The 21083-nt window shown below is 45.5% G+C and overlaps 1 protein-coding gene across 1 annotated transcript in view; it reads left to right on the top strand.

Annotated features, from left to right (window-relative positions):
* The first annotated feature begins 203 nt into the window (after positions 1-203).
* LOC127581052 (omega-hydroxyceramide transacylase-like) overlaps positions 204-21083 on the top strand; it is a 30266-nt gene continuing 9386 nt past the window's right edge. Inside the window, exons 1-5 of the mRNA XM_052035111.1 lie at positions 204-550; positions 3779-3995; positions 4891-4956; positions 18469-18675; positions 20413-20473. Of these exons, the coding sequence (XP_051891071.1) occupies positions 204-550; positions 3779-3995; positions 4891-4956; positions 18469-18675; positions 20413-20473 (898 nt within the window). The remainder of the gene's footprint in view (positions 551-3778; positions 3996-4890; positions 4957-18468; positions 18676-20412; positions 20474-21083) is intronic.

The raw sequence follows: 21083 nt of genomic DNA, 5'->3' as shown, positions 1-21083 counted from the left end.
GGCTTCCAGGAGTAGAGGGAGGATGGACTCCAGCTGTACAAGGAGGAGGAAAGTCCTTTGGAGTACTGACTAAGGGAGAGGGAATTCCAGAGTCCTTCCAGTCAACAGAAGCGTTTCAGGAAGAGGAGGGTTCCAAACTGTGAGGTGAAGATCTTTTGGGAGGGTGGGACAGGGATGCAGGAAGTTGGGCACCACAGGCTAGGATGTGTGCTGCCCGGGTGCACTCTACTCCTGAGGCACAGGGAGACCTGCTTCTGGATGAGCAGGAGGTCTACCTGCAGAAAGGAGATGCACAGTGTGAGCCCAGCAGGACAGGGGATGATGAGAGAGTCGGAGATGAGATGGACGATGGCAGACTTCCACCCCAGGCACTGTCCTTTTCTGGAAGTGGGTTTCTGGTGGCTTATCACGTTGGCGTGGTGGAGTGCTTGTTGGAAAATGTGCCTGAGGTTGTCCATGGGGCTCGGAGAGTGTTTGGAGCTTCTGCCGGCTCCCTCATCGCTGCTGCTGTAGTCTGTGGTCTTGATCTAGGTAAGCCATTGACATTACTGCATTGGTATGTATTTTTGGCACTGGCTGTGCTTGGCTTGTTCCTGACCAGCAGAAAATGGGCTGGTGTTAATGAAGGAATTGTATTGTGGAAAGTGCTTATCATGATGTCTACACGAGTCCAGGAAGGTCCCAGGTTTAATTCCTTTACTTATGTTCATTTGTTGATCTTGGTGGTGTGGATGTGAAGAGTGTAATAACGGATGGGGGATGCATCGACCTGGGAAGGACACGTGAATCTTGTGCTGACCAATAGGTTACTCATTGTTTTACTTGAATTGCAGAGTTTGGGAGAGCATTAGTTTGGATTGTATCCAACAGTCAAATAATCTGCTGAAACTTGCTGTCCAAAGAAAGACTTGTCTTTCACAACCTTGGACCATGCTAAAGCACTGCACAACCAGTTTTGAAATGTTGTCACTATTTAATGTAAGAAACATGGTGGTCAGTTTGTATGCATCAAAATCCCACAAAATGCGTGAGGTATTGAGCAAAGAGCAGATGTTGGCTGCAGGGTCCAATAATAACAAAGGGAGCACTCATCATCTTGTGCTCATCAGGGGTCGTTGATTAAAGGTTTTACCTGAACCCTGGCCACTTAAAGAATTGCTCTTCTGAGAGGGAGGATCTTAATCCAAACACTAAAATAGAAATGCAGCTATTGAACTCCAGTTTCTGTTCCTGGTGCAGGTCCAGTGTTGAATGATGGTGTGATGCTGTAAAAGTCAGTGTATAAAGGTGGAGATGATCGACACTGTTCGTCAATTGGTCCTGATGCATTCTATCACCAAGAGTGTGTTTGTGACTTTGTTTCAGTGTAAGTGCATGAAAAGTCAAGCCCGCAATCAAAGGAATCTTAGATTCTGTTGTTCATCAATGATAATTGTCACAGAATTCGGGAGAGTTGACAAATTACACTGAATGCATAGCTCTCAGTTTAGAAGCTTACTTGTAAACTGAGTTTAATTTTGGACCACCTATCAGTGCACTCACTAAGAATGTCTATTCTACCTCATGGCTTTGCCTCCTCTCATCTATTGTTGAAACCCTCATTCTTATCGTTATAGTACCGAAGCCTGAAGTCCACAGCACCAGGTTCAGGAACGACTGTTGGGTTCTTGAACCAAACTGCACAACTCTAACCCTACCTCAGCAATGGAACACTACGGACCACCTCTGGCACCACCAGAGACATGTTTCTAATTATGTTTTTTTGCACTGATGTCTTGTTTTGCACTGTCTTTTTCTTCACTGTCTTGTACAATTTATGTTCTATGTGTTTTTTCCATCGTACCTGTACCTCACCGTACTTGTGCATATGACAATAAACTCGACTTGACTATTTTCCCAAATTTCTCCAGCCCTCACCTCCGTTCCTAGTTATCACCTTCAGCTTCCAAGAGACCTGCTCCTGCAACCTCAGCTCCTTGATCAACCTCTATTGGCAGCTGTGCCTTCAGTTACCAAGGCCATTTAGCTCTGGAATTCTGTGCGATAAACCTTTCTACTTCACTTCCATAAAAAATCCACCTCTCTGACCCTGCTTTTGTTTATTTCTCCTAATTAGCTATGTGTCAAATTTTGCTCTTGGCTCTCAGGGGGAGTTGATGGGCATGTGGGAAGAACAAGTTACAGGGTGGGAGAACGGGACTTAGTGGATTGCTCTGTGAGCCAGAATAGACTAGGTGGATTGAATGTCCTTCTGTGTCAGGAAATAAATATGAATCACCTTAGAGCATTTTCTGTGTTTTAAATGCTGCATGAATACAGTTGTTGTTCTAAGACCCATGATATTCTGTGGTATGCAACATATGAGTAGCGGGAAGAGTAGACGTAATCGGCAGGCTGTGATTGGTGAAGGTCCTCGAGTCTGCGTTGAAGGTGGAACTATTTGCTTTATGACATGGATTTTGAGAGGGATATCTGCGCACTCAGTTTTGTTGAAGGCATAAAGATAGCCAGCACTGTAAGGAGTGTGGATAGAATTAACCAGTTGTGAAGAGATTGTAATGCATCGAGCGAACATGGAAACTTGAGGCTAATTCATTTCCATGTAGAAAAATGATGTAGGAAGTTATTTTACTTTGGACAGAAAAGGATCGAATAGATCTCTCTCCAACACGTAAAACACTGGAGGCATTAGCATTTTGGATCATTAAAATGCCATAGGTAGAGGCAAAAAATAAGCATAAAAGCTGGTGGAACCAGAGACTGGAATGTAGACCTCATGCTGCTGATGTACAAAGCCCTGGTTAAAGAATATTTGGAGTACTTTGAGCAGTTCTGACCACCTCACGATTAAGAGAAGTCCCACACCACCAGGTTCAAGAACAGCTACATCCCTTCAACCATTCGGTTCTTGAACCAAGCTGCACAACCCTAATCACTACAGTTTACCAACAGTATGATCACTTTGCACTAAAATGGATTTTGTTTTCTTTTGTTCTAATTGTTCTTTCTTGTAAAAATTGCGTATAATTTAACTTTAATTTATGTTTTTCTTGTGAATGCTGCTGATGATACTATGTGATGCTGCTGCAAGTAAGTTTTTCATTGCACCTGTGTATACACATACTTGTGCACATAACAATAAACTCGTCTTTGACTTTAATTTGGAGACAGTAAGTGCAGCCATTTGTGTGTGCGAGTTTGTCTACTGCTAATATTCTGCAAACACCAATTCAGGTGGGGAGGGGAACCGGTGGGAGGAGTGTGTGGGTGCTGGGCAGGTGGAGAGGGCGGAGGAGGGGAACAGAGGGTGACGGGGGCTGGTTGGATCAGGAGGAGAGAAAAGAAAAAAGGGGGAAGGTACGGAGGGGGAGCACTTACCAGAAGTTTGGGAATTTGATAAAAGCTGGGAGATGTGGTCCCGCAGCCATCTCGTCCCACGTGGCTTCCAGCTCCGTCTCCAGGCCTCGCAGTCTAGCCCCAGCAAGCAACCAAGGTATTTGCATTCCGCTGTCCATTTCCTTCCACAGATGCTGCCCGACCCACTGAGTTCCTCCAGCCCTCTGTGCATTGCTTCAGATTCCAGCATCTGCAGTCTCTTGTGTCTTCAAATTATTTTGCTGGGTTCTTTTCAAATTGTAAATGAGTATGATGCAAATTTCCAATTGCATTGTTTACATTGTTGAATCCTCCTGGTGATAGTAACACTTCTCTGACAGTTTCCTGTCGTCCATTGTCTCATGTCTGTTTTTGACTCCATGCTAGATCATTTCTATCAGAGCATTAAACGAGCTGCTAAACAGTCAAGAAGGTGGTTTCTTGGACCGATGAATCCTTTATTTAACCCACTCCAAATTGTAAGAAAGGGCCTGGTGGAGACTCTTTGTGAGAATGCGTATGAGCTTGCGTGTGGGAGGCTGGTTATCTCCATGACTCGGGCGTCTGATGGACAAAATGTCTTAGTCTCTGACTTCAGTTCCAACGAGGAACTTATCCAGGTAACAATCTGCTGCATCTCCTTCGACATACGATGAGATAACTTCAGGGTTTCTCCTCGGGGAATATTTCCTGATTTCTGATTTACGTTATTGGTGATCTGCCTTGCCCAACCCTGAAGATATTGTCTTTAGCTGAGGATTCATCTTGGGGCACTGGTATCCTTTTGTTTGCTGTGTGAGAACCAATAGCCATAATAGAGATTTTAACACGGAATTGCTTTAATCAAATCTGACATCCATGCGTACATGTTACAACAGGAGTCGATGATATAAAAACCATGGCCCTTATTCTCTGCCCGTACTCTCGCCCTCCTCTGAGTGCCACCTCCCCACTCGCGCTCGGTATCTCTCCTCTCTGCTCAGTCCCCCACCTCCCCTTGGCTATTTGTTCCCCCCATCACCCCCAGCCAGTTGCTACCACTCTGCTCACTTCCCCACCTCCCTCCATCTCCCCCTGTCTCTTGACCCATCTCTCCCTGTCTCTCGACCCATCTTCCCCCCTTCCCTTCATCCAACTCCCCTTCCATCCATCTCCCCCTCCCCTCAACCCATCTCCCCCCACCCCCCTTCACATCCTACCCTACATTTACTGCACCAACATTTGTAGAGAGCCTTTGTATCCTGGCTGTGTGTGTGAACATACCATTTCAAACCTTGCAGATTATTGTTTGATTTCCATTTGTTCCGTAGGGTCTAATCCTGTCCTGAATGCCCTTATCCTGATTTTCTTGGTTTTAATTTGAAAAATATTTAACGATATTAGAACATTTATCTATGACAATATCCAGTAACACATTAAATAGAATATTTTTATTGTCATTTAACTTGAAATAAATGTTACATAAAAATTATTTTTGGTTTGAATTTAAACTCTTCCTTTTCTCCTCCTTGACAGGCATTATTGTGTAGCTGTTTTATTCCTGTCTACTGTGGGCTGATCCCTCCAACTTTCCGTGGTGTGGTATGTAATTGTGACCCATTTTCCAGATTCTGCCTTTAGAAAGGACTTCATATAATATTCATCAAAATGCAACAAGCCATAAGGGGCAAAATTATTCCAATGCATTGGCAACCCCCACATTACAGGAGGGTTGCTCTCCTAGAATACGGTCCATATTGCGATATTTCCATAATGCAAAGCAGCATCATCTTTGCATGCGTCAAGAAATGTGAGTTGAAAAAAATATAAATTTTGTGTCTACTTATTTACTTTTCAATAAATTTTGTAAGAGTGAATTTTTATTCCAGGCATCAGATTGTTTGGTAGTGAGTTGTGAATTCTGTAAGGATAAATTTCCATTACCAGAACTGCCATATTGCAGGGTCACCTAAATATTAATTTCTTAACATTGGCACCCAAGTGTCAGTATTGCTTTGTTGCCGAATTACCCTTTGATTAAAAACTTGCTCACGCCTTTCAGTGCAGTGACTCTTACCAACTAGCTTTCCTCTAAAGGTGAAAGAATATATTCGTCTTGGACTATGTTGATTTTCAGACACCATTGACAGGACTCGAAGGCCTGAGTTATAAGGGGAGGTTGGGCAGGCTTGGACCTTATCTACAGGAGTGTAGGAGACTGAGGGGTGACCTTATAGAGGTGCATAAAATCATGAAGCGTATGGATAGGTGAAAACTAGGGGGCAGAGGTTTAACATGAGAGGGGAAAGATTTAAAAGGGGACCTGAGGGGCAACTTCTTCACACAGTGGATGATGCATAAATGGAACAAGCTGCCAGAGGAAGTGGTTGAGCAGGTACAATAACAATATTTATTAGTCACTTGGACAGGTACCTGGATAGGAAAAGTTTAAAATGGGCCAAATGCGGCAAATAGGACTAGCTTGGATGGGCATTTTGGTCAGCATGGACCAGTTGGGCTGAAGGGCCTGTTTCCCTGCTGTATTACTCTAGGACTAACAGGTTGAATCAGGCCTTCCCATGTACTCATTGGTGCCACACAGATTAGTGCTCACTTGGGATTAGTTGACCTCTGGTGTCAAGGTAAATAGCATTCTACAGGTTGTAGATGGGTGTAATAGGACCAAGATGCATGGACAGATCGATTTTAAATATGTATTTCCTTATTTTTATATGGTACCCCTGAATTTGATATTAACGTTTATAGCTGAAAAGCAGAATATCAATTTGGAAAGTTGTAATTTTGTGTTGGCAGGAGAGTTTCGTTGTAGTTCAGGTGGAGGGATTATGGGACACAGAATTCTGGTGGGTTCCTGGACCACTACTAACTGTGATGGAGAGGGTGCCTTCACAGTTTAAATGCAAGAATTTATATTGGGAAAGGGTGACATATAAACCGATAAAACAGCAGGAAATATAATGTAGAAAGGAAAAGCATTTGAGTTCCAGGATTTACTCAACGAAGGGTGTGAGCTTCATGTGTCTGAGGCATTTCCAAACTGGGATGGGGTATGCCTTGAATGAGGAACTTGCAGGTGGTGACCCTTCCACGTGCTTGCTGCTGTTTTCCTTTTGGGTCACAGAAGTCACGGACTGGGGGAAATGCTGTTGATGCCTGAGTGAGCTGCTGCAAAACTGAGAATGAATAGTTCAGGTGGTGGGTTGGGTACCAGTCAGGTAGTAGGCATTGCCCAGGTGGTGGTGGAATTGCACTGACTTAGACAAGTGCAGAGTGTTCCTCCACACTTCTGACCTGATTAAGGGTGAAAAGAGTTGGGGGAGTCAGGGTGTTAGTCACATTGCCTCTGACCTGCTCAGTTATCTGTTTAAATGGCAAGACCAGCTAAATTTCTGGTCAGTAGTTACTTCTAAGTTGTTGACAGTGAATGATTCAATAGGATGATGCCCTTGGATGCCAAGGGGCTGTAGTTAAGATCTCCACTTCCAGAGAATTGTCATTGGTCTGTTTCTCTCTCCTTAGATGCTTACTGATCCACTGAGCATTTCCAGAATTTTCTCATTATATTCCATATTTCCATTTTGTACACCTCTATCAAGTCACTTCTCATCATCCTCCTCTCCAAAGAGAAAAGCCCCAGCTCACTCAACTCATCCTCATAAGACATGCCCTCCAATCCAGGCAGCATCCTGGTAAATCTCCTCTGCACCCTCTCTAAAGCTTCCACATCCTTCCTATAATGAGGCGACCAGAACTGAACACAATACTCCAAGTGTGGTCTAACCAGAGTTCTACAGAGCTGCAACATTACCTCGTGGCTCTTGAACTCAATACCTCGACTAATGAAAGCCAACACACCATCCTGCATTGAGTTATTTTGCTGTTTTGCTGCATGGAGGTAATTTTCCACTTTGAAAGTTAGGTGCCAGTTTTGTGACAGCACTAACATAAGTAGGCTGGAGCTGCAGCTAGTTCTGGAGTGCAAGTTTCTAGTACAACAGCAAGGATGTCCAATGTTCTCAGCTCTTGAAATTGGTTGAATCAGCTGAAGACTGACTTGTATAAGGGAAGGACTGCTGGAGGGAGCCCAGGGTACTTGGCACTGAAGATATTTGCAAACATTTTAATCCTATCTGTTGGATTGCTCCCATCAATATTGAAGGTGGGGATCTCGAGCCCCCTCTGGTTAGGTGCTCATTTATCCATTCATCATCTGTGATTGTGTCTGGCCTGACTGCAGAGCTTTGATCTGATTGGTTGATTGTGGGATTGCCTTCCTGTAGCATGCTGCTTCTTCCTTTCAGCATGCATGTAATCCTGTGTTGTAGCTACCACTCACTTTAGATTGCTGAGTACTGCTTCTGACATGCTCTTCTGCTCTGCCAGTTGAACCAGTGTTTATCCCTGCCTTAATGGTAATGGTTGTGAGAGATGTGTGGCAGGCCACAGAGTTGTATATTAGGGTGAAATGCAATTCTGGTGCTGCTCTTGGCACAGGCTGCCTAGTTTTGAATTGCTAGGTCTATTTTGAATCGATCCCATGGAAGTAAGGGCAGGCACGGTAGTGTAGCGGTTAGCGTAACGCTATTACAGCGCCAGCGACCCAGGTTCCATTCCAGCTGCTGTCTGTAAGGAGTTTGTACATTCTCCCCGTGTCTTCGTGGGTTTCCTCTGGGTGCTCCGGTTTCCTCCCATATTCCAAAGACATACGGGTTAGGAAGTTGTGGGCACGCTATGTTCGCACCGGAAGCGTGGCGACACTTGCGGTCTGCCCCTAGAACACTCTACGCAAAAGATGCATTTCACTGTGTGTTTCGATATACGTGTGACTAATAAAGATATGTTATTACTATAATGTCACACAACTCAATGGAGGGACTGCATGTATGAAGTAACTTGAATATACATAGTCTTGGATCTTAATAATTGGAACAGAAATGCTTTCCTTCCAGGATTTCCACTGACATGCAGTTGGATCATGTAACCTAATGTAATATCAAATGTGGCTATGGTAAATTAATCAACTGCATTTACATTCCAAGAACACCAAGGTCAATCAAACCTAGCACCATTTGTAATTCTGGGCAATCATTGAGGGCTTGGGATTTCTATTTTTCACTTCTTCCATTTGGTTGTCTTAAGGTTACTGACTGATTTGGAGTGTCCCTGTGACCCTGTTGCAATTAGCAAGAATGGTCATCTCTTGCATGGCTCAGTCACTGCCTGTTGATAACTTGACCTGCTCTACGCTGAAGCTTGGGGCTTTGCTGCAAAAGTCTCAAGCTAGTAAATATCCATTGATCTGCTTGCTTTGCATTTATTTCACTTGGGGCAACCAGATCACTTTAAGTTTTGTAGTTTGTCCAACTTCTGTCTCTTTTCTGAGATAACCAGTTTCTAATGCATCTAAAATTAATTGACTGTATTGTTTGGTTAAATTGCTATAAACAAGATTGTAAAATGTTTTTATTAAGTGACACTGAGGGCTGAGATTTTGTTTTTGAAGCTAACAATGTTTTCTTCAGTTGTCTCACTCTTGGTTTCCAATCATATGAGATACTTATGATTACAGTATCCCCTTGTATTAATGCATGCATGGAAATGAGCTTCAGATCACAGTAAATTGATTCATACCATTCTTTAAAAGGTCATTTGTCTTTGTAGTGTTTTGGATTTCCTTGAATTTTTCACAGACCCTGATCCATCTGATGACTTTCTAAATGAATAGAAGGTAGTGGAAAATATGAATGAGCTAAAAAATTCCCTACACGTACACATGGGATTTCGACAGTACAATGACCACATCTGTAATACATGTCATGTGCAACTATATTTGTCAAGCACCATTAATTCCATCCTCTGCCTCTTTTAAGAGTTGGAATGTGAAACTTGTCATTTCCATTAAAACTGAGCATATAAATATTAATCAGATCACTTTAAATCATGTTGTTTGACCAACTTCCATCTCTTTTCTGAGATAACAAGTTTCCACTGCATCTCAAATTTAATTGAATGTATTCTTTGGTTAAATTGCTATAAACAAGATTGTTAAAAGTTGTTATTAAGTGACACTAAGGGCATAAGATAGGTTAATAAACTGCTTGGTATGTCGTTCAATTAGACGGCCTATGAGCTGTTGTCTGGGCATCCTGATTAGTGTTGAGTTCAGTAATTGTATCTAAGATTGCAATGATGTTATCACCAAATCCTTAATTACTATAAACCGAGATCATCACTCAGAAACATTTTCAGGACCAAGCTTCATTTCTCTGCAGAGATAGAGAACTCCGTTGTTACCCCGACTCACTGTTGGCTGCAGCTGGTCAGAGTCCAAGGGAGTCTGTCTGTACATTGATTAGCTAACAGATTTCTACAGTTCGAGTACGTGGGAAATGGGGGTGTTCACATTCTGTGGTGGTCTACGATGTCTACAATGCTACTCCTTAATTTGTACTGCTTGTTATCCTCGGCTACAAGGACATCTACAACCACTTGCTGACAAGTTCTTACCAAACAAAGGCTTGTTATTCATTCTTTACACATCCTGTTATCCTGATATTGTGCGTCCACACCCTTATTTCTGTACACCATCTGTTTCAGCACTCTTTAAGCTTACCACGGCTCTAGCCCTGAAATATTTAACCTTTTGAGCCCTTTATTTTACAAAAATCTCATCATTCCCTCCTTTTATCATTTCATGATAACATTTCTACAATGGAAGGCCAGTTTGGCACAGGCATTGAACAATGAGGAGCCATAGGCATTGGATAATGATTGCAAGGAGGATTACAAGCAACAGGATAAGGCCATAGTGGAGTAGCATCCCGCCCCATTCCCCGAGGATACCACCAAAGGGCCACCATGAAAATGGGGGGGTTGTAATTCTAGAACTGTTCCCCCACCCTCCTTATGTTGTTTGCCGTCTTCCTAATGTGGTCGGCCAGGTGAGTAATATCCTCTGATTCGTCCGGGATATCGGTGCAGCACTCTTGCCCAATAATAGCACAAGTACCTCCCTTTTCGGCCAGTAACAGGTCTAGACCCGTTCTGTTTTGCAGTGCCAGCGTCCTGACTGCCACCAATTCTGCCGTAACCCCTGACAGGGCTTGCTGTGTTTTCCCCAAAGCCATCGGCAGTGTCATTAGCCAACTTTTCTAATGCGGAAACCATGCTTATCAATTCTCGGGCTGCTTTTGCAGTCCATACCAGGGGAAGGCAATCATTCCAAAGCGTTATAATTCTGTAATGGCCCTCCTGCTTCTTGGGTGCTGTGGCCTATCCCTCAGCTGGATTGCATGATGCATAAAGGGCATCACGTACCCCAGGTAGCAGCAGCCTTTCCAATTCAATGGTAGCCAGGGATATGCCCTATTACCACATATCCAGTAGGTCCCGTTTAGGGTCCAGGGGACTCCCTCTGAGGTGCTCTCTCCGGACACCCATTCCGTACTCTGGTTTTTACGCTCTCTATTGCCTTTCCTCCTTCCTGCTCCTTACACCAGCACTTGTCCACCGGTCATGGAGCTACGTGGATTACTCTTACTTAAATTGTACTCCGGAAACCACCATCCCTCGAAACACCCTGTCACAGAGAGTCCTCCGTCCACAGAGGAATGGTGATGGGTCATGCCGTTATCTGGCCTCAAGCTGCTCACACTGTATGGTCCCACTTTAACTACACCACTTGTCAAATTCAAGGTTTGGCCAAAGAACCAGCTGCGGAAGCGGGTCACTATTGAACCGAATGCCTCGGTCTCTGTCTCATTCAGAGGTACAGGGATCAGTGGGATACCCCCTTCTCTCCTGCATGCATTGGTATGGTCATGCCTACCCAACAAGAGGACACATTATTCCACCTCGCGTATTCGTGGCTCAGGGATAGGAAGGTATTGGCTGGAATACTACAGAGGTATCGGTCATCTCCTTTGAGTTGGACCATTAATATCATCAAGCCTGTAAGACACTCATAAACTAAGAGCCTGGCCATGGTCGCTTTTGTTAAAGTCTGTTATCTCACTGCTGATTCTTTTGCAGTCTGTGCGGTGTATCCACCGTGGATGTCCTTCAAGTTTCACAGCGGTGTGTGTTGTTAGTAGAATCTGGAAGGGTCCTTTCCACCGCGGTTCCAGCCTTCTGCGTTCCCAATTCTTGATCAACACGTAATCCCCCGGGCTGAGCTCAGGGTACTCGCTGTGCCTGTCAATCCCTGGGTCCGGGGTGAGTGCCTGTTGTACCTGTGAATGCAAAACTCAGAGGGATTTAGTTAATTGTTCAAGATACTTTCCCATCTCACTTCCCAACATGTGGAGGTCCATTCTAATGGCTATACCGGAGGTAGCTCCCCATGGGTTCCGTAAGGGTCGGCCAGAGATTATATCTGCAGTTGATGATCCAGACCTGGTCTGCGGAGTCACCCTCAGGTGAAACAATGTTAAGGGGAGCACTTTAAACCAATTTAACCCGGTATCTGCTGATAATTTGGCCAATTTCGTTTTCAATCTTCCAGTAGCTCTTTCTAGCACCCCAGCTGCCTGCGGGTGATGTGAGCGGTGGAGCTGTTGTTTAATCATCAGTTCCTTACAGATTTCTTCATTTATTTTGGCAATCAAATATGGTCCGTTGTCTGAGTTTAACACCTCGGGTATTCCATACCGTGGAATCATTTCCCTCAACAAGATCTTTACCACCGTCAGAGCGGTATCATTGGTGGCCGGAATAGCTTCTATCTAGCGGCTGAACACGTCTACAAATAACTAAGCAATATTTATAGCAATGTACACGCGGAAGTTCGATAAAATCGAGCTGTAGACACAAGAATGGTCCACCTGGCAAGGGGGTTTCCCTGGGGTACAGTTCGTCCCTTGTTATTCTTTTTACATATCAAGCAGCTCTCGGCCCTTTTTTCTGTCGCCTGACGAAACTGCGGGTGCCACCAGGTTTGCAACGGATTATTTGTCATTTCCTCCTTGCCAAGGTGGGTACGGGTGTGGACATAGTCAATCAATAATGGTAAAAATTGGGTGGGCACACAAACTTGGTCCGCCGGGGTTAGCCATAAACATTTCTGTGGACAATAGCGGCAACCTCGCGCTTCCCATAGCTTGCGTTCAGTCTCAGGGGCGTCCCCCTGCAACGTAGGTGCAGCATCCATGTCTGGCAGACCCGTCGTGTTTTGTATCTCAGCTTGGAGGGATCCCCAAAGAATCAAAAGAGTCCGCTCCTGTGCTGCCTGCTTGGCATGATGGTCGGCCAGGGCGTTCCCGCTGGAAACGGGATCGGTGCCCCCTGTATGAGCCGGGCACTTAACCACAGCCAGTTTGGTGGGTAACTCCAAGGTTTTCAGTAAGTTTATAACGAGTGGGACATTACTGATGGGGGTGCCCGAGGATGCAAGGAAGCCCCGGTGCTGCCAATAGAGCTCCAAAATCATGGGCCACCCCAAAGACATACCGGGAGTCTGCGTAAATAGTAACCCATTGTGCAGAAGCCAGGATGCAGCCCCGTGTAAGGGCAAAGAGTTCAGCTTTCTGCGCTGAAAGCGGGGGCCTCAAATGCCGCCGCTTCTCGGAGTTCACTGTCCGTGACCACCGCATATCCCGCACAGCGCTGCCCTCTGGCATCAACGTAAGAGCTGCCATTAACTTAGAGGGTGAGATCGCCGGCGGTTAAAGGATTATCCTGCAAAGCTGCCCTGGCTGTCGTCAAGGCCTGATTTCGGAGAAGGCAGTCATGGTCTGGAGTGGGGAAGGGAGAGGGGGTGGGGAAGGGAGAGGGGGTGGGGTCGTCCAGAAAGGTGGATGGATTAAGGGTAGTGCAGTGAGGAAAGGTAAGCAATGGATTAGTCATGGAGAAGGAGGTGCGTCGGGCTCCTCCTGACGGTAACCCTTCAGTGGGACAGTCGCTTTTTCAGTGGTCTAGTCGGCCACAAGAAAAGCATGAGTTGGTGGACGGTGGGGCCACTGCTGCGTCCGTGGTGGTCCCAAAAAAGGCGGTCTATGGACCAAAGGCGGTCGACGAGGGCCCGGTCTCATCTGAAGCAATGGTCCTGAGCCGTAGGGGCCTGGACCGTAAAGTCTGGGAACTGGTCCTGGTCTCACTCGGGGGTGGACTCAACAGCAGAGCGCGGTGGCCGTGGTCGGCTTGCTGGTCGTTGTACATATTCATGTTTAACAGAACGCCCCTGGGGTTTGGATTCGGTACTAGAGTCCCAGTAATGGGTGAGAGCTCTGCGCATACGGTTTCGATCTGGCCAGTCCATATTATTACTCTTGATCATATCCGCAAGTTTCGGGGAGACACATTGCAGGAGTATGGCATTTAACAGGGGTGGCAAATTACCAGTGAAATGGCAGAGATCTCCAGTTCTGGTCGCCTCATTATAGGAAGGATGTGGAAGCGTTGGAAAGGGTGCAGAGGAGATTTGCCAGGATGCTGCCTGATTTAGAGAGATGCATTATGAGGAGAGACTAAAGGAGCTAGGACTTTACTCTTTAGAGAGAAGGAGGATGAGGGGAGACATGATAGAGGTGCACAAAATATTAAGAGGAATAGATAGAGTGGACAGCCAGCGCCTCTTTCCCAGGGTACCAATGCTCAATACAAGAGGGCATGGCTTTAAAGTAATGGGTGGGAAGTTCAAGGGAGATATCAGAGGAAGGTTTTTTATCCAGAGAGTGGTTGGGGCATGGAATGCGCTGCCTGGGGTGGTGGTGGAGGCAGGTACATTGGTCAAATTCAAGAGATTACTAGATAAGCATATGGAGGAATTTAAAATAGAGGGATATGTGGGAGGAAGGGGTTAGATAGTCTTAGGCGAGGTTTAAAGGTCAACACAACATGGTCGGCCGAAGGGCCTGTATTGTGCTGTACTGTACTGCTCTATGTTCTATCTCCTGCAAAGGTTGTATAGCAAGATACGAATCTTTCCCAGTATTCCGGACCACTTTCACTGGGTTTAGGTCTGCATTTCAGTACCTTAGTCATATTGACGGGTTGTCGCAGGGACCGTTCAAGGGCTGTAATTATAGTGTCCACCTGTTGTTGGTCGTGGGGATTTGCACACTGCAGGGCCTCAAAGGGCGGATACCCCATTTGGTCCTTTCATCCTCGTTTCTCATCGGGATTTAAGATCACACAGCAGAGGTTGAACGTGTCCTGTGGGGTTGCCCCGTACATTTGAATAGTTCTCCGTACATAATGGGCGAATTGGGAAGGATTCTGTTTCCTATCTGGGGCCTGATTCATTATCATTATCATTTCTTGCAGTTCCCATGGAGTATAACCTTGTAACGTGGCAGGCTGGTTTTCACCAGCGGCCAGTGGATATGGCCCATCTCTGCCATTCCCCTCTTCCTCTGTTTCATCTTCCTCAGAGTCAGTTTGTGGGTTTTGGACGGGCAAGTTTTTTTTCTGGGGGCGGTCCTGCATTGTGTCTTTTTGTTTGGTCCTTTCTCCTACAGTCTTGGTAAATTTCTCAGGGATAGGTCCATCATATTCAACCCCTGAGGTGCGGACGTGGTCGCTGCTAACAGCAAACTGGTATAACTGGGGTGGGGGGGGGCTGTCGTAACTGGGGAGGGCAAGGGTGGATACAGGGGTCTGGGCATCCAATCATTATTTTCGTCAGGATCAGTCCCCTCAAGCAACATTGGGAAGCCAGACATGGTGTTCGGATCCTTAGTTTTTAGGCGCCTTCCCATTCCTTTATTCCTTTCACCTTCCTCCGTATCTCTTTCAGCTTTTTCCTTCCTATTTTTTCCTCTCATCCCTTCTCCCTTTTCTTTCTTTTATCTGCCCATTCACACTCCACTCTCAGTGTTTCCCCATCCTTTGGTTTTCCATCTGTAGTGCATACCGTTATCCCTTTCTGACACGCATTATTCCTCCGACTAGTTAACATAAACTGATCCCTTTTCTCTTGAGCCTTATTTTTCCATTGGGTTATTAGATGTTTCCACTTCTGGCCAAGTTTCTTCCCCTAGTTTCTTTGTTAATTGGGCGCACTATTGTCGTAATTCCCTCTGAAATTCTGGCAACTCATTACACATCAAATTTACTGGGGATTCTATCCCTGATTTGTCCATCTTCTGTCCCATACTGGTATATGTTTCGGTGAGCCTCTAACTCACTCTTGTTCACAGGGCCTCTAACCCCTTTTTGTTCAGATCGATTCAGGTCCTTCGTGGGTCTCATCAAGGTAGCGAGGTCAAACTAGGGCGAGGGGTAACCATGTCACAGAGTCAGTCGGAGAGGGACCAAGGTAAACTCACCTTGTGGGCCCGTCCGTCTCCGGCTCCACCGTCCAGGATCAACCACTTATTCCGCCCATCGCCGATCCCTCACTCCTCTCTTGAGACCCTGCTCGCAGCGCCAAATGTTATTGCCAGATTCTTAATTACTATAAACCGAGATCATCACTCAGAAACATTTTCAGGACCAAGCTTCTTTATTTCTCTGCAGAGATAGAGAACTCCGTGTTACCCCGACTCACTGTTGGCTGCAGCTGGTCAGAGTCCAAGGGAGTCTGTCTGTACATTGATTAGCTAAAAGATTTATACAGTTCGAGTACGTGGGAAATGGGGGTGTTCACATTCCGTGGTGGTCTACAATGTCTACAATGCTACTCCTTAATTTGTACTACTTGTTATCCTCGGCTACAAGGACATCTACAGCCACTTGCTGACAAGTTCTTACCAAACAAAGACTTGTTATTCATTCTTTACACATCCTGTTATCCTGATATTGTGCGTCCATACCTTTACTTCTGTACACCATCTGTTTCAGCACTTTTTAAGCTTTCCACGGGCTCTAGCCCTGAATTTTTAACCCCTTGAGCCCTTTATTTTACAAAAATCTCATCATTGAGACGCAGCAGAGTAACCTAGTAAAATACGTTCTATATCTTCAGTGTTGATGGGAAGGGCAGGGAAATAGGAGACCAACGAGGTTCCTTGTACAGTAGGGATGGGGTGGTGGTGGGGTCAGGGAGAGAGGGGATGACCTATAATTGCTTTTCAAGCTGAGTAGAAGTTGGGAGCAGGAACTTCAGTTTGTGAGCTGGTGGAGTCATGGAGTGATAGAGAGATTTGCTTGAAGAGTTCACTGTTTTTAATTATGTAGAAGTTCTGGAAGTTCAGAGTTATTAGGAGAGGAGGAGTAGGGGGCAGGATAGTTGTTACTCCCTTCCCCTTCTCTGTTTTATCTACAGCAAGTTTTAGGGTTGCAGCAACTCAGTTTTTATTTGTAATTAAGATTCCATTCCTGATGTTGAGTCAGCAATTTGAATTTACCGGGTCCTCTCTCCCCACATCCCTGTAAACACTAAGGCTGTGACTATCTCGGCATAGTGAATCCCACTTTAAATCCTTTAAATTTCTGGTCTTTTAATGGATCCTATTGCAGGACCTGCCTGATAAGACCACAAGATCACAAGACAAAGAAGCAGAAGTAGGCCATTCAGCCCATTGAGTCTGCTCCGCTACCTTCCCATTGGCTAAACTATTCTCCCATCTAGCCCCAATTCCTGACCTTTTCCCCATATCCTTTGATACCCTGACTAATTAGATACCTATCAATCTCCTCCTTAAATACCCCCAATGATCGGGCCTCCACAGCTGTATGTGGCAACGAGTTCCATAAATCCACGACCCTCTGGCTAAAGAAATTTCTCCTCATTTCTGTTCTAAATGGGTACCCTCTAATTCTAAGACTGTGCCCTCTTGTCCTGGACTCACCCACCAAAAAAAACAACTTGGCCACATCTACTCTGTCCAGCCCTTTCAACATTCAAAATATTCCTATGAGGTCCCCTCTCATTCTTCTGTACTCCAATGAGTGCAGTCCAAGAGCTGACAATCGCTCATCATATGTAAGCCTTTTCATTTAAAGTGTACCTGTTCCTGAGATCAGTCCTGAATTCTGTCTTTTAATCACTACTGACAGAAGTTCTGTTTGTGGACGTGGTTTTTTAGTTGTAAAGTAGCAGGGAAATTAGACCAGATAAAAGCAAAGTGGAGCAACAAACAGTGTGCTGGAGGAAATCCGCAGGTCGAGCAGCGTCTGTGGGAGGAAAGGAATTGTTGGCATTTTAATTACCGTTGACAATTCCCCTCCCCCCCCCCACAGATGCTGCTCGACCTGCTGAGTCCCTCCAGCAGATTGTTTGTTGCTCCAGATTCCAGCATCTGCAGTCTCTTGTGTCTCTAAAAATAAAGCGAAGGTACAAAAAGTTTGTCAAAAAATTGTGCCAAATGTAGGAAAAGTCAACATATTGTATTCTAGTTGCTGAGGGAAGTAAGAATGATGCATAAAACAAGCTGCTGGAGGAAATCAGGGGGCCAGGCAACATCTGCAGAGGGAAGTGGACAGTTAATGTTTTGGGTCGAGACCCCTCATCTGACTTGAGAGGAGATGGTCAGTATAAAGAGGTGAGTTGTCTATATTCTAGCTATAGCCTTAGAATCCTCTTCTGATAGGGAGCTGGTGCCAAGGGACCAAAGGGTTTCAAACATTACACCAAAAGATGAGGGAAGTATATAGTTGGCATTTAGGCTCAAATCAACATTGTAACTCTTAACTGCCCATAAAGTGGCATAGCACATCACTCAGTTGCGTCAAACCACATTAACAAGACAATCATGGAAGGGCCACTGAGGATCAAGCTTCCCAAAGACCCAATCAACACAGCAAAGTCCTCTTCAATAACAAGTGTGGAGAATGGCTAAAATTGGAGAGCTAACATCCCCCATCATCGTCCCCTAGATGTCTTGTACCACTAGCATTGCAGACCCATCAGAAATGGTAGCATTGTAGGTCTGAACGATTGGCCCCAAGAGTCCTCATCATTGAATCTGGGCCCCTTGAGTTCTTCTGGCATTGGAGCAAGAGAACCTCCTGCTGATGATGGTCTTTCTCATCTGATGAATCATTTAGCAACATTTGGTGGAAGCACAAAGTGTAGAAAATGCATGGAGCACTTGTTGGGGGACTTCAGTGTCCATCACCAAGTGTAGCTTGGTTTGACTACTTGATGCCATGCAAGCCAAGTCTTGAAGGACCTATTTGCTGGAATGTTAACACCTATGGTTTCTTTGTCAGCATTACATTGATGGAGGATTAACCAACAGCCAGCCTCTGTGTGATAAGAAGAACACCATCACCATTTCCCCATTCGCAGGAGAGATTGATATTTGCCCCAGGGACTTTGCTGACTGCTTCTTCTTCTGCCTTGCCAACTGCAGCTTCGCATTCACCCCTGAAAACTTGCGTCGCGTCACCTTGGCTCTCTTCCCACCCCGTTCCAAGGTAATCTTTTTGTTCAAGGACTCCTTTCACAGGAATTTCCTATCCTCCCCAAAACCCTCAGCAAGCACTGCCTATAAGCAGGGTATCTGGTTTCATCTGTTTCATTCTTCTAGCCCTGGGTGGAAGAACCTGATGTTTACCTGATGACACCAGAAGTTTAAAGGCTTTTCCTCTGTTCTCTTTTCCTGGATTGCTGATGTACAGAGATATGGTTTCCTAAGGGTAGCGACACTCAGTAAAGTAACTAGAGTCATAGAGTCATACAGCATGGAAACAGGCCCTTCAGCCCAACTCGTCTATGCTGACTTTGTTGCCCAGTGAGCTCGTCCCATGATCTTGTATACCTCTATCAGGTCACCCCTCAAATTCCTATGTTTCAGGGAATAAAGTTCTCGTCTACACAACCTCTCCTTGTAACTCAGGCCTCCAAGTCCAGGCAACATCCTGGTAAATCTTTTCCGCACCCTTTCTAGTTTAATAACATCTTTCCCATAACAGGGCGACAAAAACTGTACACAATATTCCAAGTGCGGCCTCACCAACATCTTATTGCAACTGCAACATAACTTCCCAGCTCCTATACTCAGTGCCCTGACTGATGAAGGCCAGTGTGCTACACGCCACCTTCACCACCCTGTCTACCTGTGATGCCACTTTCAATGAACTATGCACTTGCACTCCTAGGTCCCTCTGTTCCATAATGCTCCCCAGGGCCCTACCGTTTGCTGTACAAGTCCTACCCTGGTTTGATCTCCTAAAATGCAATACCTCACACTTATCTGGATTCAAAGCCATTTGCCAATCCTCAGCTCACATATTTAGCTGATCAAGAACCCCCTGTAATTTTTCATGTCCTTCTACACTATCTACAACACCACCTATTTTAGTATCATCTGCAGACCTACTAACCGTGCCTTGTATGGGAGAAGCTAAACAGTATTTTGTCAAGGAACGTTTCCAGACAATCCCAACACTGTTCAACGCATTCAGGTAACCACATGTGTCCTAAATAGCTGGACTCCGTCCTTCCATGATTTAAGGACACTGAGAGTCGGAAAATATTTCTTTGTTTTTCCTTCTTGCATGCTTCACTTGAGATAGATAACTGGCAAACCTTTCGGTTTATGGAAATCCATAAGAAGGCTTGACCGTACAGTAAATCCCATCTCATTCTCCAGGGTCCTGGCACTCCCATCCCACTCAACAGGGGTTATTATCCCCATCCCTCTCTCTGGGATACTCATATTCTTCCCCCCCATCTTAATCCCTGGAATGCTGTACAGCCCCATCTTGGTTTAAATCACCTTCTCTCCCCACAGAATGCAAGAAGCCCCTCTCCAGACTGCTGTAAACCCTCACCTTGCTCCTGAGAATGGTCACTCCTGAGAGTGCTATAAACCTCCATCTCTCCCCCCAGATTGGTGCGAAAATGTTGCCACCCTCCCACCCCCACATAACTCCCCAGGATACTCTAAGCCCCCACCTCAATCTCTGAAGTTGTATAAACCCTCATCTCACCCTCCAGGAGTTATAAACCCTGTCTCACCCTCTAGGGTCCTGTGACCACCCTGTCCCACACTCTGGGTTCTGGAACACCCTCGACTCCCTCCCTGGGATGCTGTAACGCCCCATCTCACTCACTAGTGTGATCTAACCCTCAGCCCTGTCAGTGGTCAGCACCCCAAGTGAGGGAAGGGACTGGGGTAATGGAGCTCAGCACTATCGTTCTTGTTTTAGGTTCTGCAGAGGTTCTTCTGGAATGGCTACAGTGACACCCTGCTTTACCTGCTGGCTAACAGTGAGTACCAACTTCCATTGAACTTGTTTTGCATGTTTTTACACAAGATTCTGTAGATTTGTTTTTTCCACTTCTGCCCTTGGCTCTGTAATGTATCTGTGTCTTGAAATAATCTGTATGGGACTTGAACCATTACCTTCTGAAGAGCTGAGAGTGTAACCACTGAAATGTGGCAGACCTGACGTCACAGGGAGACAGGCTGGTGAAGAAGGCTTTTGGCACGCCGATCTTCATCAGTCAGGGCACTGACTATAGAAGTTGGAATGTTGCAGTTGTAGAAGATGTTGGTGAGGCTGCATTTGGAGTATTGTGATCAGTTCTGGTCACCCTGCTATAGGAAAGATACCATTAAACTGGAAAGAGTGCAGAGGAGCTTTACAAGGATGTTGCCAGGATTCGAGGGACGGTTATGGAGAGAGGTTGAGCAGGTTGGGACACTTTACATTGGAGCCTAGGAGAATGAGGGGTGATCGTATCGAGGTGTATAATGTCATGAGGGGCATAGATAGGATGAATGCGCACAGTCTGTTTCCCAGGGTTGGGGAATCAAAAAATGGAGGGCATAGGTTTAAGGTGAGAGGTGAGAGATTTAATAGGAACCTGATGGGCA

The sequence above is a fragment of the Pristis pectinata genome, chromosome 20 (assembly GCF_009764475.1).
Source record: "Pristis pectinata isolate sPriPec2 chromosome 20, sPriPec2.1.pri, whole genome shotgun sequence".
In the NCBI taxonomy this organism is placed as follows: Eukaryota; Metazoa; Chordata; class Chondrichthyes; order Rhinopristiformes; family Pristidae; genus Pristis; species Pristis pectinata.
The sequence above is the reverse complement of the archived record's forward strand: the minus strand, read 5'-3'. Positions and strand labels throughout refer to the sequence as shown.